The sequence below is a fragment of the Vanellus vanellus genome (assembly GCF_965231255.1).
Source record: "Vanellus vanellus genome assembly, chromosome: 14".
NCBI lineage: Eukaryota > Metazoa > Chordata > Aves > Charadriiformes > Charadriidae > Vanellus > Vanellus vanellus.
Window position 1 is genome coordinate 5088089 of NC_138919.1, and position 15174 is coordinate 5103262.

Here is a 15174-nt window from a genome sequence, read left to right on the forward strand (position 1 = left end):
AAGAAAAGAAGCTCATTCTATTTTATAACAGTGATGCTTGTGCATGAATGAATGACGGCAGGTGAAAGTACCGTTGCCTTCCCGTGTGTTGAATTATGTTGTTTTATGAATAATTTCTTCATATATTAAGGTAATAATGGAGTTGGATAGGGAGACTTATTTAGGGAAAATGGGTGGATTTCCAGTAACCAAGTTATTGCCACAAGCTTTGCATCAGTCAGAAAGTATTGGTCTCAAGAGCATTGTGTCCTGATTTATTGCCTTTCAAAGTGTAACGTAGAACATGGTGTTTTTAGAACTGTCATAACTATTAGGCATATTTACCTGTAAGCTTTACAAAACATTTCTGTATTTCTTTATCTATTTTATCCCTCTTCATTTAAACTTTCTTACTTACCGGTAAACATTTTTAGATGGCAGATCCATATTTTTTGATATTTAGAACATATCGTAGCTGTTCCCCGTTAATACTTTCAGAGAAAGCATTTCAACTCCTGTTTTATGTAATTTATCCATATAACTCTGTAATCCCTGAAGGCCTCCTCTGTGGTCAGGGTAAGTGGCAGTTTCCAAACTGTCCTAAGGCTGTGCTGCCATAGAAAGGAATGGGCCCGTCCTCCAGCTACCCATGTATCACCTACATTTACGTCCCTTTCTTCAGCTGTGAATTGGCTCGGCTGACAAACTCATTTTATAAGGTGTAAGTGTCCAGTTGGATCAGTGGGTCTGGACCAGCATTCATCTGCACAAACACTGGAGTAAACACAAGGCGGGGTGGCAGGAACCCGAGTCCCAGGGTGGCACGGAAGGCATGGCTTTGTGTCAGGTGTGGGGTTGAGGCTTTAGTTGATTGGGAACCCCCACCTTTAGTATGATGTTTCTTTTTAGGCGTCTAAGAGGGAACAAGCTCCACTGTGAGAGAAATAAGAGATGAAATTAGGATGTAAATGTGTTGAGTAATTTGTGGGAAAAAATGACACGAGCAAGTAATTTTTTAGTGCTGAGGATACCGATAGCTTTTTGTTCTTGTAATGCTTTGATGGATTTATCAAACAAGCTTATGCAGCGTGAAGCTAGAGCTCCCATTCAAATGATGAAAAACTTCTAATCAACCCTAATCAAGATTTCTATATTTATTTTCATGGTATTTTTTTGATACGTTTTCATTTGTTGCCTGTCTTGATTTTACATGAGTCTTTCAAGTATTGAAGCAAATTTATTTTTAAACACTTCATTCCTGCTATTAAAGTCCTTTGAAAGAGCAACAAGAATTACATCAGAAATAATAGTCTTCTGACAGATGAAAGAGGGGTAACAAAATTAATTGAATATTTCTTTGTGTCTATGTATCGCTGCTTAAGATATTTCATTTGGATTAAATTAATGTTTTTGTCCTTTGACCAGTAAAATGTTTCCTAGTGTGTCCGCTTAATTTTTTTTTTCCAAGGAAAACCCCAAAGAATTTATTTTTAAATTATCCTGTGAAAATACCAGAATAATTTTGGTTTTGTAGATATAGAGTGAACTTCTGACGAATGTGCATAGAGTGTATGCGTTTCCTTCTTGGCTAATGGAGCCAGGATGCAGCTGATTAGAGAATGGTGTTGTTAATTGTTGTTGTTGTGATGTTCATGGATGGGATCAGCAGGTGGTCAGAAATAGTTATTGAATCGATGCAAACGATAAATAGTGCATTAAGGCAACCTACTATAATTCCTTCTCCCATTTCAAGTTATTGATATGCTGATGTCAATTGGATGTCCCTAACTGAACTTGGCAACTGCTTAGTTACTCAAAACTCTATTAAAACCTTTCATGAATATTCTTTTAAAAATCATATCTGCTGTTTATTCAGGCAAATTTTGCCAAAATTTTGAGACAACGTGTTCAGAATCCAGACCTTTTATGGCTTCTGGTGATTCCACTCCAAACGTGATTGATATGCTGTTCCCCGATATCCTGCTGACTATTTAGAAGAAAAATGATGAGCCAGCAATGGCAGCGTAAAGCACAATGTAAGGGCTATATTCCATATTGTTAAGGAAGATAGATTAAGGAAATAATTAATGTAGCCAAGTAATTAATAACTCTTTGGTTGCCCTGCAGTACCAGAAGCCTAAGAAACCTATCTTATGGCTCCTATCTGTCCTCAAAATTAATGATCTCTTATTTAGGCTGCTAGCTTTTTATGCATAAGCTATCGCAATAATAGCAGTACTTTCTTGTAGCCTGTGGTATCAGCATCCAGAATGCATCCATCTGGAAATAAAAGAAATAATCAGTACTGCTTTAAAGTCCTCAACCTGGAACAATACGCAGTATGCTGAAGCCCCGAAGCATGTTCAATAACAGGAACCATAGAAACTGCTGAAGCAAAGCATAAAGTTATTCGGGTTTTTTTTTTCATTTGCCTGTAAATTGGATTAAGGGATTCTACTGGGGTATGCCTGTGTGTTGCCGTATATCTAAAATAAATGTCCCAGTCAGAGTCAACCAACCACCTTACGCTGTCTTCCTGGTAGTAAATTGTATTCATCCAACTGATCAAGGACCTCTAACGTAAAATATTCCAGAGGGGAGGTGGTTGTCTCTGCTCCCTTAAAAAAGGTGCGCTGACATCCTGCCCCTTGACCGGCAGTGTAGGCAGGCTGCCGATACCCTGCCGTTGGCCAACAGCAGTGGTGTAGGCAGGGTGCTGCCCACCTTATTCGTGCGAGGTATCGCTCGCTCAAATGACGCAGCTGCTGCTGGCGTTGAGGGGTGGCGCGGCCCTTGCCCGCCTTCGAAGGCATTTGCGCCATCGGCTGTTGCTGCCAGATGACCTGGACACCAAGTGTCGCGGGCAGCCCACCGGAGCCGTGGCATCACTTATGATCCAGCATTTGCTATTGGTGATTGGGTGAGTTGCTGTATGGGCGCATCATTGACCATCTTTCTTACTGCCTCAATAAAGCTTTGTTGTCAGGCTCCATTACTGCTCAGACCACGTGCATTTATGTTGAAGGTAGTATGAGACATGTGGAACTGGAATTGTGTAGGGGCTATTCTGGTCCCCTATGTCTGGGAGAAAAGAAAGGTGAACTTCCTTGTCTGATACAAAACTTATTTAAGGCAAATACTTTCATTAAGTTGTTAGAATTTTGGACTAGCTCATGCAGAAGAGCAGCCACTCTTTCCTGCCTTTGTTTCTAAATGCCTCTACATGAAGCAATTGCTTTCTTGTAAAGCACAATGTTATGAATAAATCTGTTCTGCCTGTACAAAAGACTCAGGCTCGCTAGTCCGTCCAGCTTCATCACTTGGGTCACCAAAACGCCGTACAGCTTGCAAGCTAAGTGTACGTGCCTCGCATTTCATCTCAACTTTGAAAGATGTATATTGTTAATAATAGGCACACGTGAACTTCTTACATACTTTTGCCAGTAGTGAAATGGAAGGGAGGACTGCTGTTCCGCACTAATAGGCTGGACGGTAGCCAGCGTGATAGCTCAGTGCTTTAGAGACGGGAGAAGATGGTCTCGCGGAACAGGGACTTGGCTGCTCTGTGTGTTTCTTTCCGCAACCGTGATAGAGTATGGTGACAAAGTAATTGCTTTGGTTTGTTTTCATTTGGTGCTTTGGATAGTAAAATATTTTTGTGAAGGGTATGAAAAGAGGAACATCATACTGTTTGTAATCTGGGAAATTGGGTGAAATTAATGGGAAGGGTGAAATTATTTTGTCAAGTGGGTATAATATTGGGGTGAAGTTCTGGCCTGGCTGAAATCAAAGGGAATTTTACCACCGAAAACAAGAGGGTTAGGGTTTCCCCTGCAGGGTTGAAGTCTCAGTGTCGCCGAAGCCAAGCATTCCTAGACTGTGAAATATTCACAGTTAATGGGAAATTTAGTAACGTTATCAAATGCAGTCGTGATTAAACTATTACCTTTCTTTGTGCGTAATGGCAAGTCCCACATCTATGTGCACTTTGCAGTAGATCAGCACAAAGAACTGTGCCCATTGTCTTCAGAAATGGATTCTTCAGGGTATAAATTGATGTGGCATGAGCAGCATGCCTTGCAGTATCAGACACTTAAATATTTTTATCTTTAGAACTAATTTAAAAAAATAATCTCCCCTCGTAATATCCTGAAAGCGACGAGACTTTTCTATTGATCTTTACTCCTGAGAAAAGGATAACAGAGATGCAGTTGACAAGAAATGTCACTGATACTTCTGGTAATGTTTATCACAGTTGTAAAAAAGCAGGGTGATAGGATTTATTTCATGTGTACACCTTTGTGTAAACATTTAAGTACAAACAGATGTATCTGTGTAGATAACTCCTTTTCCTCTCTGTTGTTATGCTTCTGGGAAGCACATTGCAGGCCTGGGACTTGTCAGAGTATAAATTTATCCAAACCAGTATGATTAATTAATCAGTCAATCTACTTAAGAAAAGAGGAAAGACACAAGCCCATCGCATTTCTCAGTATGCTCTTCGCAGTATACTTGGGAAACAGTATTTTCCGAAAAGTCCCAAACTCGGTTTTAAATTATTCTCTTTGCTCGCTTTCTAATGGAAAGGTAACTTTCCAGAATCTAGACCCTTTCTAAATGGAAAATGTGCAATATTATCTAAGGAAAGTATGAAGTTGATTTACTATGCATGATTTTTTCAGTTCTTTGTACACATTCAGTATGGTTACGTTTTTGCTCAGGACGCATATATCTTTTTTTCTGCTGAACTTTTCTCGATTGCTTTTTTATCAGGTTTACAAATCAAATCAAACAGGTATATTGCAGAGCTCTCTGATATTATTTTCTGCGCTTATAGCACAATGTATTGAATTATGCTTGCTCATGTACTGCTGCTGCTATTCTCTCCAGATTGAGAGAGAATGACTGTGGGGGCTGTAAATTCACTTGGCTTCCAGCACCACTGGTTAAATCAAGAGCCCTATTCAGGCTAGAGAAGAGACAGAGCAAGTGTTCATTACACAAATCAATTTGGTCAAAAGTACAGCACAGTGGGTACTCAACCATTGCTCACATAATATTGTCAACTTAATCAAATAATGCCTAGAAGACATTCACAAGCTCTTTCTCTCTGAGAAATAACTTGATTGGTGCAGCAGGAAAAAACAGGTGCTGTTTTGAGCATTTTTTTTTATTATTTAATGAGCTTTTTTTTATTATTATTTAATGAGTTGGGTTTTTTTAAATTTAAAATTCTAAAGAGCTTTACCCTTATTGTGGGTATGTATACGTGAGAAACTCAGTGTAGCACCAAGTTTGCCACTGAGTATTTTTCTAAAAAAAAATAAATAAAAATCTATTGCTTTTCTTCTGTTTCTTTTCTTCCTGTAAATATTTTACAGGTTATTCCTACTAGAATTAGGCTGTTCTGCCTCTAGACTTGGTGTGGGTTTAAAAAACATGCAACTGATTTGAATTTGTTTACGGATTATAGAAGAATGATCGAGACTTGGTACAGCTTTTTCAAGTAATTCTAATACAACAGATTTTCCATTTGTCCAGGAAGATGTAAAAGGTTTAGTTCAATTTTAGGCATTCCTACTGTTTATGTTCCATTTGCTCTTAAAAATCTGAGGTTGAGGACGGTGTTCTTTTGGCAGTGGCATGCAAACAGCTGTTCTGTGACAGCATTTCATTACATTTAAAGCCGGCTTTGAGGGTGAAAGATTTTGTCTACACCACCCTTGTTTTGTAGAAAACGAAAGAGATTAGTCACTGAAAATGAATGGAAGGAAAGTGCAACACTCCCAATTCCAGTGTAAGAAACATTATGGGGCCGACTGTCTTCAGTACTAGAAGGAAAGGCGTACAGAAAATTAGTATTTGCTGGGAAGGAGAGTGGAATTGTTTTTTCTGCCCAAACAGTGTACGCAAGGCCCTCTCTGATTTCAGGTTCACGGAACGTTCTGTTGTATTGCGTGTGGTGCTAAAAGTGGGAGATGACACTCTTGTGTCCAGTCAGGAGTAATCTGGGAAATGGGTTTGTAGAAGAGCTGGATGAAGGTTTTAAAGCCCCCCCCCCCCGCAATGTATTTCTGGGTGAAATATATTGCAAATTTGGATTAGTGAGGTCTTAAAAAAGGCAGGGGGAGATAATATTTCCTCCGAATAGAAAAATTTAAAATTTATTCTATCCAGAAGAACATCTCGTTTAGCAGTTTTCTTCACTTTTATAAAAGCTAGAAAGTGAAACCAAAAATTTGTTTGCTGAAACATTTTAGAAGATGGTTCTTTTAGGTTAAATTAATACTTCTTTTGCTAAATTACAGTAGTTTCTTCTGATATCCAAAATTTGTAGTGCGTGTCGATCCTGAGGCAGCACACTGCATCATGTGTTCTTTGGTTGTGAGATGGAATGATCTAAGATTCTCCATTGTTCCCTTGTCCCAAAAGGAGCAGCAGCTCTTAAAGGAGTACAGATGCTCGGCAGGTGCCTCGGGAGTACAGCGCAGGCACTGCCTGCATTGGTATCATCACTGCAAAACCCATTTTATTAAGAATCACATCTGCCTGTTGGCAGTTGTTAGAAGGAACTTTTTCCACCACTAAGGTTCTATAAACTAGCAGCATAACCAGCACTCCTTGTTTTTCATTGCATTTAATCTGCTCTCGCTGAAAATGGAAGAATTGGTTATAACGACAGTTGTGCAAAAAAACTAGGCTGGCCAAAATAAATAGTGTTTTAAATTGATTTTAAGAACTTGAGTGAAGTCTTTTAAGAATAGAAGATTTCTTTTTCTAGAACTGCATCAAGGAGACCAAAAAAAAAAAAAAATCATTATTTCGGTAAAGATAAAGAATTTCTTTATAAAATCTGAAATTTTTTCAGCTGTCCTGATGATGGATTTGGTTAAAAAGTATACCACGTATTTATACTGAAAGTATCTTATTTGAAATATAAAATAATTTTCTGAGACAGCCTCTTTGATTTTACTTACTTTACTTATAAGACTGGTTTAAATTTTAATTTATTCTAACACCTACGCCTTCAGTAGCTCACTGAAGTAAAGAGAGTTAAAGTTAACTTATTTCTGTGTACGTGAAAATTTGGTCTTCTGTTTCTGTATGCTGTATTTTTAACTCTCATTATAAGTTTTAAGACTATCGTATATTACGATTCTTTAATATTTCATAGTTGCAAATACGTGGTGGAATGGGAACCAAAAGCAGTATGTGTGATTTGGCCAGAAAAGGCAAGGCGTATGACAGCCGTAGGTGGCGATGTACTGAAAGAGAGAGAAGAGCAAATCAGTAAAAACTAATTCTGTAAAATATGTATAAATATTGAAGACAGCTGCGACTCAAGGAAAAGCTTTATCAGATGTAGCTTGCATCAGTTTCACTACCAATGTTTTCTGAATGCAGGCTAGTGAAGGATTTTCTTTTCTGTGTCATTTTTTCCTGAGTATATTTCGAACTGGCAGAGAATTACTTCAGATATTGTAATGAAACATCGTATACGAGGGCATCTGATTTTAGTATTGGTTTTCTTAAAATCTTTGTTATTATCACTTACACCTCCACACTCTTCTGGTAGCTGATTTGATAATTTCAGTGATAAATATTAATATGATTCTAAGGCAATATTATGAACATATCTATTTCATTTAAATTGGCTTGCTCAAGAAGTCAGTTTCAAGAGGTTTATTTCTCTGAGGGGTTGGATATATTTCTTCATTTTTTTGTGTTAAATAGTTTCTCTTCAATATTTATGAGATGGTAACAATGCAAAACATTTGTATTAAAATGGAGATGTGTATGTATTGAGTAAGACTGGACAAAGGTCAAGAGAACAGTGAACTATAAAGAGAACTATCAACGAATAATAATAGCGTGACACAGGGTCTTAAGATAGAAATATTTATTCTTTGAAATGATAAATTAAAATTGACATATGGAGACATATTTCTGCGTAGGCATGTAGGCATGCCTCACAAGATTTTCTCTGAATGTTGTCCATACCTAAATTAAATTTCACCAAGATTAAACTTGTTTAGCTCATATATATCGATTGAGTTAGAAATTATTATGGAAAATTGAGCATCTCAATTCTGTATGAAGTGCCTGCAAATGCAATCAACAGTCGTTAACGGATTCAAGTTTCAGCAACTTATTTTAACATTTATAACATAAAATGGTGCTCGAAACTTGCAATTGTGTGCGATTGTGTATTAATAAATATCCGTAGCAAATGTTTCTTACATAAATAAGACTTTGTAGCAGTGTCTCTCATTTTATAGTCAATAGGATGCCAAAGTTTTCATCCTGTAGTTCCCTCCAGGCGATACTCATCAATAATCTGCTAAAATATGTAACTGTTTATTAGGTTTTTTAAATTAGAAATACGTTCTCAGTGGAACCAGAAAAAAAGTCATGCAGCAAATCAGTGGAAATGACCTTTCGGTGAAGATGACAAATGACATCTTAAACCTCAGAGCTACAAACGAACCTGACGCAGCGCTGACTTACATGCATAGGAAAAAAGCCAATCTGTAGTAATTTTCAAGCTGAGAACCTGCAGTTACCGTTGATTTCTTACAGCACCGGGGGTCTGTATTACCAGTGTTTTCAGCTCCCGGTGCACTCATAGCTTTACTTCTTGGTCTACCTGTTTAGAAAAACAGCTTCTTTTACAATTATTTGAACGCTCACATGCTGGATATTTTTTTTTTTTTTAGTACCTTTAACAGTTATGAAGCATGATGTAGGGTTCTAGAAATGCTTAGGAACTTTACGGTCTCACAGAAATTCCGTACCTCAGGCTTTGCAAATGGAAGCAGTTTGGTTTGGGGTATTCACTGATGCCTTGTAATGAACATTGTACCAACTGTGTCCATGCCTGCTGTGTACTTTGTGACCGCACTGGATGACATCGTACTGACGCGATGCTGTCGTGACCAGTTATGTCACAATAGAAGGGCATAAAGTGCAATTAAAAAAAAAAAACAACAACAAAATTGTGTTGAAAATTCATACCCGCAGAAACTACATGCTGTTGAAAATAAAGTTGTAAACCTTGATTTGGAAGAGCAGACAGGAAAGGAGTTGTTCCCTTGTAATTGAAGGGGGTGCCTTATCCAGGGTCACTGCTGTAGAAGGAAGGAGACCCTTAAAGGCCTCTGCATAACTGTTAGAGGAACAAAGGACCTCTGTTCTTAAAATTATCATAGTCATTCAGCTGGTAAGATTCAGTGGATCAGATCTTAAGTAGGCAACCAGAGGTACGGTACTAAAGTCATGAATTTCAGGGATTTCAGGTGGTTTGATGCTTCCTGCAGCCAGCCTGGCCATTGAGATTGCTATTGGAATGTGCTGGTGACAAGTTCTGCAACTGAGCATACAAAAGGCAGCCAGGAGGAGACCTGGTTCTAGAGGGGATTCGAGCCAGGATGGAGAAACTGGTGTGCCAGGCTAGAGGGAGTCTTTGAGAGGGAGTATGAAATGCAGTCTTGGGAAGAAGGGTAAGAAAACCTTTCTTCTTTGCATGATTCCTCACTGTAGAATTCAGCCTCAGCTGGGTGATGAGTACAATAATTCCCCAACTGTCAGAAAAAGTTGTCCGTCTCAGAGGGAAGAAACCAATTAAAGAATATTGAGGTAAGTTAGGTGTGGGTTTTTTTTTTCGGTTAACCATTTCTAATTAGCTCCGTTCCAAGGTACTTAAAGATTGAACTGATAATATTTTGGAGCGATTAGTGTCTGTGTCTGTTACCTTGTGGAGAATGAGCAGAGGTAGTGGAGAACTGGAGCAGAGTAGGCATAATGCTGGTTTTTAAAGACGAGGGAGAGAGAAATGTTGGTTGTATAGGCTAAAGGGATGTGCTGTCATCAGAGTTTCAGTCCTGGGAAAATACTGGAACGGGTAAACGCGCACTGAAAGTACAAGGAGAATAGCCATCAGCAGGGATCTGTCAAAAAGACAGTCTTTTACTTCTACAGTGGCCTCGTGGACCCAGGAAAAGCCTTGAGTGTTGTATTTTGCTTTTCATAAGGCTTTGACACTTCCGCGCAAGAAGCGCTTTTAAGCAAGCTGGGAAATACGGTAAACGTGCAACTACAGTAGGCTGGGTGCAAAACTGGAAACTCTGTTTAAGAAGCAGCTCGCTATCAAAATGAAGAGATTTATTAAAGGGAGTTCTGCGAGGATTTGTGGTGACTCGGTGTTTTTCAGTATTTTCATTAATGATCTGAATGATAGAATAGAATGTGTACTTATTAAATTTGCAACAATACCAAGCCGGGAAGGACTGCAAATACATTGCAGGACAGGATTAGAATTCAAAAGAATCTTGATAAATTGTAGGTATCATCTGGAAAAATAAGATGCTGTTCAAAAACATCAAATGCAAGGTGTTCACACTGCAATAACACCGCACAAACACAGTATGGAAAATCACTAGTTAGAGAGCAGTTCCATAAACAAGATTATAATGGATTAGAAGTTGTATATGAGTTTATGTTGCCATCTTCTATAGGGAAAAACCCCAATACACACACTTGGAAAAGCAAATACCACCAGACAGCAGATAATTCCGATGGTAAAATTTGTCGAATAGTTGCTTTATGGATTGTGATCTCTTCACAAAGTTAAATTCATGACTTTTTGATAGGTGAAGTTAACTCTGATACTGCTTTGTAGTCAAAAACTGAGGTCGTGTGAAAAAACACACAGTCTATACTCCCTTTTATGTAATTTCTGCTTAATGACAAGGCTCGGGGGGGTTAGTTATTTATTTGTTTTGCATAAAGCATACTCATTTACTTGATTGTGTCAGGGGAGGCTACTGGAAGAGACCAAACCCCTAACAGATCAGGACTTGTACTGATTGCATACTAGACTGCGGGGATGTAGCGAGGCTAATGTCATATGCCAACTTCAGTTGATTTTTAAAGAAATATCAAACACTGGTCTTTAGATCCTCTAGCAATGAAAACATTCTCTTGAAATGTATTATTTATATGTAACGTAAATTGTATTCTAGCTCTTTGAGTCCACAGGGCGTTGAAACTTTCCTGTCTGGGATTTCACTAAATCCAGCCTGTCCCCTGTCCTATGTGTAGTTTATCTCCTTGCTGTTACTTGGAAATTTTTGTATAAGCTTCACATTCCAATTTCAATTTGCGGTTATCCTTCTCCAGATCTCCTAGGCTCATCCGTAGATTTCTGGATCATTATATGCTTTGTAAAGACACTGTTATATTGTCAAGCCTTTAATACATTTCAAATTGTTAGCTCTGTTAATTCTGCCACACACTTCTTTAAGGGCATTTACAGGTATGAATCTTTGATGATAATGACTTTCTGGCTTCTGGTTTTCAGTCCTCACTGCCCAAACTCTGAGACGTTCTTTGCCGAAACTGTAAATTTCACGCTTTTGTGAACAAAGTTGGTAAAATTCAAAAGAAATACCCAGGAAATAACAGTACCTGGATTTACCTACTTCACCCATAATTTGTAGCTCCTTCATTTTAGCATCATCTTCAGAAACCTCCCTGGCTTTTTGTTGGCAATGTGTCTGTTCAGCTTCTTTATACGGAAGTTGCTCCTAATGTTCTGGTGCGCTAATAGTGCACGGTTCAACCCTCCTACTCCTTGTTTCTCAGCATTTATATTAACACAATGAACAGAAATGACTTTTTCCGATTTGCATTGATACAGTATGCTGATTATATAATTTCTTCCTGGGGCACCCTTTGTTCCTGAAGCTGAACAGCACCTTCAGAATTTTTGAATTCTCTTCAGATTAATCCAATTGACCTTAAATTCTTCTGGAGTGTTGTATTTCAAGAGTTTCCAGTCCCTCATCCCCCACCTGCTCTCTTATACCGAATTTCCTTCATATTTCTGTCCTTTTAAAGCCTGAAGGTAGAAAGTAACCTCTGTGGTGTTTATGGATGGAACAGTTGTCTGAAATCTAAATTTTGAATTTTTGAGTTGGCTTTAGATAGCAAGAGATTAGCATGGAACATGTTTTTGTCTCTGAACAGCTGTATACCATGTTTAGCGTTTAAATCACTAGAAAATTGTACAGATGAACTACTTCATTTGCGGGGCCCCGCCTGTGAGTTCAGGGGGTAGCAGATGAAGACATGTGGTGGCACTGACTCAGTTTTAGGTTTACGCTTGAGCTGTTCCAAGTTCCTTGTTTGGATCACTTGAAAAATCCTTCTCTAGTGCACACAAAAGTTTGTATTTGTGTATGATTTTCATTGTATCCAATGAAATGTACACGCTGCTGCTGAACTGATGCTTCTGCAGGAATGATGAGGACCTTTATTTGTAAAGTGTTCTTCGCACAGAAGGATAAGCAATACAGGAAATTGTAATGTTTGTACTTTGAGAACATTTGCATTTACTGGGGAAGATGATGTTACATTTGACTTGCTAGAATCAAATTTATATGTAGTTATTGCTAATGTAAATTATGTATTCTGTTTGAGTTCTTTTGCTTCCTCCTTAACAGGCTTATTGGTACTAAAACTGCGCGGTAAGGTTTATTTTATTTAACCATTTTCGTTTTGCTTAAAACTGTTGTCGCTTAAAAGAAATTTGATAGTAGCAGGAAATGGGGCTTTTTTTTTTTTTTAATGAAAGAAGTCAGAAAGACAAGCTGAACTGTAACATTAGAACGTAAGAGAAAAAATGAATACTTGGAAGATGAATATGCTGAGAAGAAAGAGGGAGGACTGAGAAAGTAGATGATCCTTGTAGTTTCATTCAACTATTTTCTTTCCTTGCCCTTTTTTCCAAATCCCGTCTACCAGTGCAAAAGAAAATAACTATGCTGTTTTTATGGACCCATGCAAATTTTTTTTCTAGTGAATGTGTGCCGTACACAGAGTGATTAATTAGGCGCTGTATGATATCATTAATTAATACAGCCCAGAAATTTCTATAAGATATTGATAGACCTTTGGTTAGTTTTCATTTTTGGATGAAGAACGTTGTTTTTTCCTAATCTCTGCAGGAGTTTATAATTAAGTTTGTTGCATTGTAATACACAGCAATGTCCTTCAATTATAAAATAGCATTTCAAATCGAGGGAACGTTATCCCTGTAAGATCATGTCATGGTACTTCTTATTTTGGCAAGAAAGAAAATCTGTAAAACTTTGTTTCCGCGTCTCACTTTTATGTCAGGCAACCTTCACCACTGATTATACTTCTGTTCCCTTTTACAACTCAAGGCCTTTTCCGTAATGGTGACCATTTATCTAGACAAAATGACCCTCTAGTGCCCATTAGCACTGCTTATGAAATGGCAACTAGGATGTGATGTGTTACCTACCTCCTGTGTAGAAGTCCCAGTGGCCTCTCAATGAAAGTACTAATCTTATTTGAAAGTGTATAGCTTGCTTCTGCAAGTAGGCTGTTATTTGGACACGGAGATTCGGGTTTTTCTATCGGCAAACACTGATGAGGTTAAAGGGGTTTCAGCTGTCTTATAACATAGGGAGACATATTTATTCATTATTAAAAATAGCTAAGAAAATCAACAGATAATAATCTCCTTCCTATTTTCCAGTTTATTCCAAATGCATATTAAAAAAATCACTGAAAACATAGACAGTTGAGACAGATACAGAAACGGATTTGACTTTCATGTATTTCATCTTCTGGTATTCTCCAGTACGTTTCAGCGGATTTAACTCCTTTTCAGGCTTTTTTTTTTTTTTTTTTTTTTTTTTTCCTTCCCCCCCCCAGAATTTAAGGCCACCACTTTATATTAAAAATAGCAGAAATATTTATAGTGTGCTTTACCTTGTTTTGCTTTACCCTTTTAGCAGACAGATGATGCAGCACAGACTGATGGCCAGCAACAGACACAATCTTCTGAAAACACAGAAAACAAATCACAGCCAAAACGGCTTCACGTCTCAAATATACCATTCAGATTCCGGGATCCAGATCTTAGGCAAATGTTTGGTGTAAGTACTCATACTTTATTTATGGGTTTTTTATATTTGCATTGAAATAGCTATTTTATATTATAGGCAGCCATGAGAGCAGTATCTCTGATTTAGGCTGTTTAACCATTTTCAGTCAAGATTCTCTTTTCATTTCTTTATAACCAAACATCTGATTAGCCAGTCATAAATGGGAAAAGAAATTCTACTTATTCTCCTGTATGTGATACAGATGAGTGTATCCTATGTGTTGTGCTGGTTTGTGTTACATTCAAAAAAAGCTACCTACACTGGCTTAAAATATTGAAGGCACACATATATCTGCTGTACACATCTGGATTTATATGCCTGTATTTATTGATTTTTTTTTTTTTTTTTTTTTTTTGGCAAGCATGATGTAAATAGTCAATGCTTGACCTCATGAGCTTGGGACCCAAATCTGTAGAAGTAAGACACGGGCTGAATTTACGCAGCAAGTCCCAGAGTAGGAATCCTCACCTGTCCCCACAGGTATTGTAGGTCTGTAAGCTTCCGAAGACTTGGCCAGTGCTTTTCTTTAAGACTCTCAATTTTTGCTTTTGCCCAGGCCACTAGCTACCTTCCCGTGCATTGGCTGTGTTTCACACGTCTCATACGTGCCATCAATTCTAGGCTCATGACCATGAGAGGTTAGACCTGGTTTCTTCTCCCTGCTCCAAGAACTCTTAGGTTTATTTTGAAGGGTCACTAAATAAAATCTAGAAATAGGACTTGACCAGCTATTAGAAGCCAGCTTTTCCTTTTTCAAGTTGGTACGCTTCCGTATTCGTGTTCCTTTTGCTTTCTTTTTTTCTGACTCGCTAAAACTTAATTCTCTTCTGCTTTACAGTTTGTTATACAGTGCAGCATCAAGTACTTCATGGCACTACTCTCCATCTTTCATGTTCAGTTCAGATTTTTAAGTTCTTCTAATATCTTTGTATGTGAGTTAAGACATTGTGTTTTTCAGTATTTATGTGTGTGAAAGCAGTCACTGGGAAAAGAATCCCGGTACAGTATCAGGAAATGAGAGTGACTGTTTTGCTGTGTCTGACTTGCTACGAGTAACCTCCCCTAAATGCAGCTTACAGCAGCAAAATAGCAGAAGCAATAATAATTAACCCTCTAGGGAAAAATGTGCAAATTTATTTAAATTAAACAAACCATTTAAAATAGATGGATTTTATTTGAAAGTACATTAAGTGAAAGGGGTTTTTTTGAGGGAATGTAG

At 37.9% G+C, this 15174-nt stretch overlaps 1 protein-coding gene across 10 annotated transcripts in view; it reads left to right on the forward strand.

Moving 5' to 3' along the window:
- Positions 1-15174, forward strand: part of RBFOX1 (RNA binding fox-1 homolog 1) — a gene marked incomplete at both ends in the record, with an annotated part of 1320957 nt that overhangs the window by 1209286 nt on the left and 96497 nt on the right. For all 10 annotated transcript variants that reach the window (XM_082490611.1, XM_082490609.1, XM_082490612.1 and 7 more), the window contains one exon: positions 13803-13946. In XM_082490611.1, coding sequence (XP_082346737.1) covers positions 13803-13946 — 144 coding nt within the window. The remainder of the gene's footprint in view (positions 1-13802; positions 13947-15174) is intronic.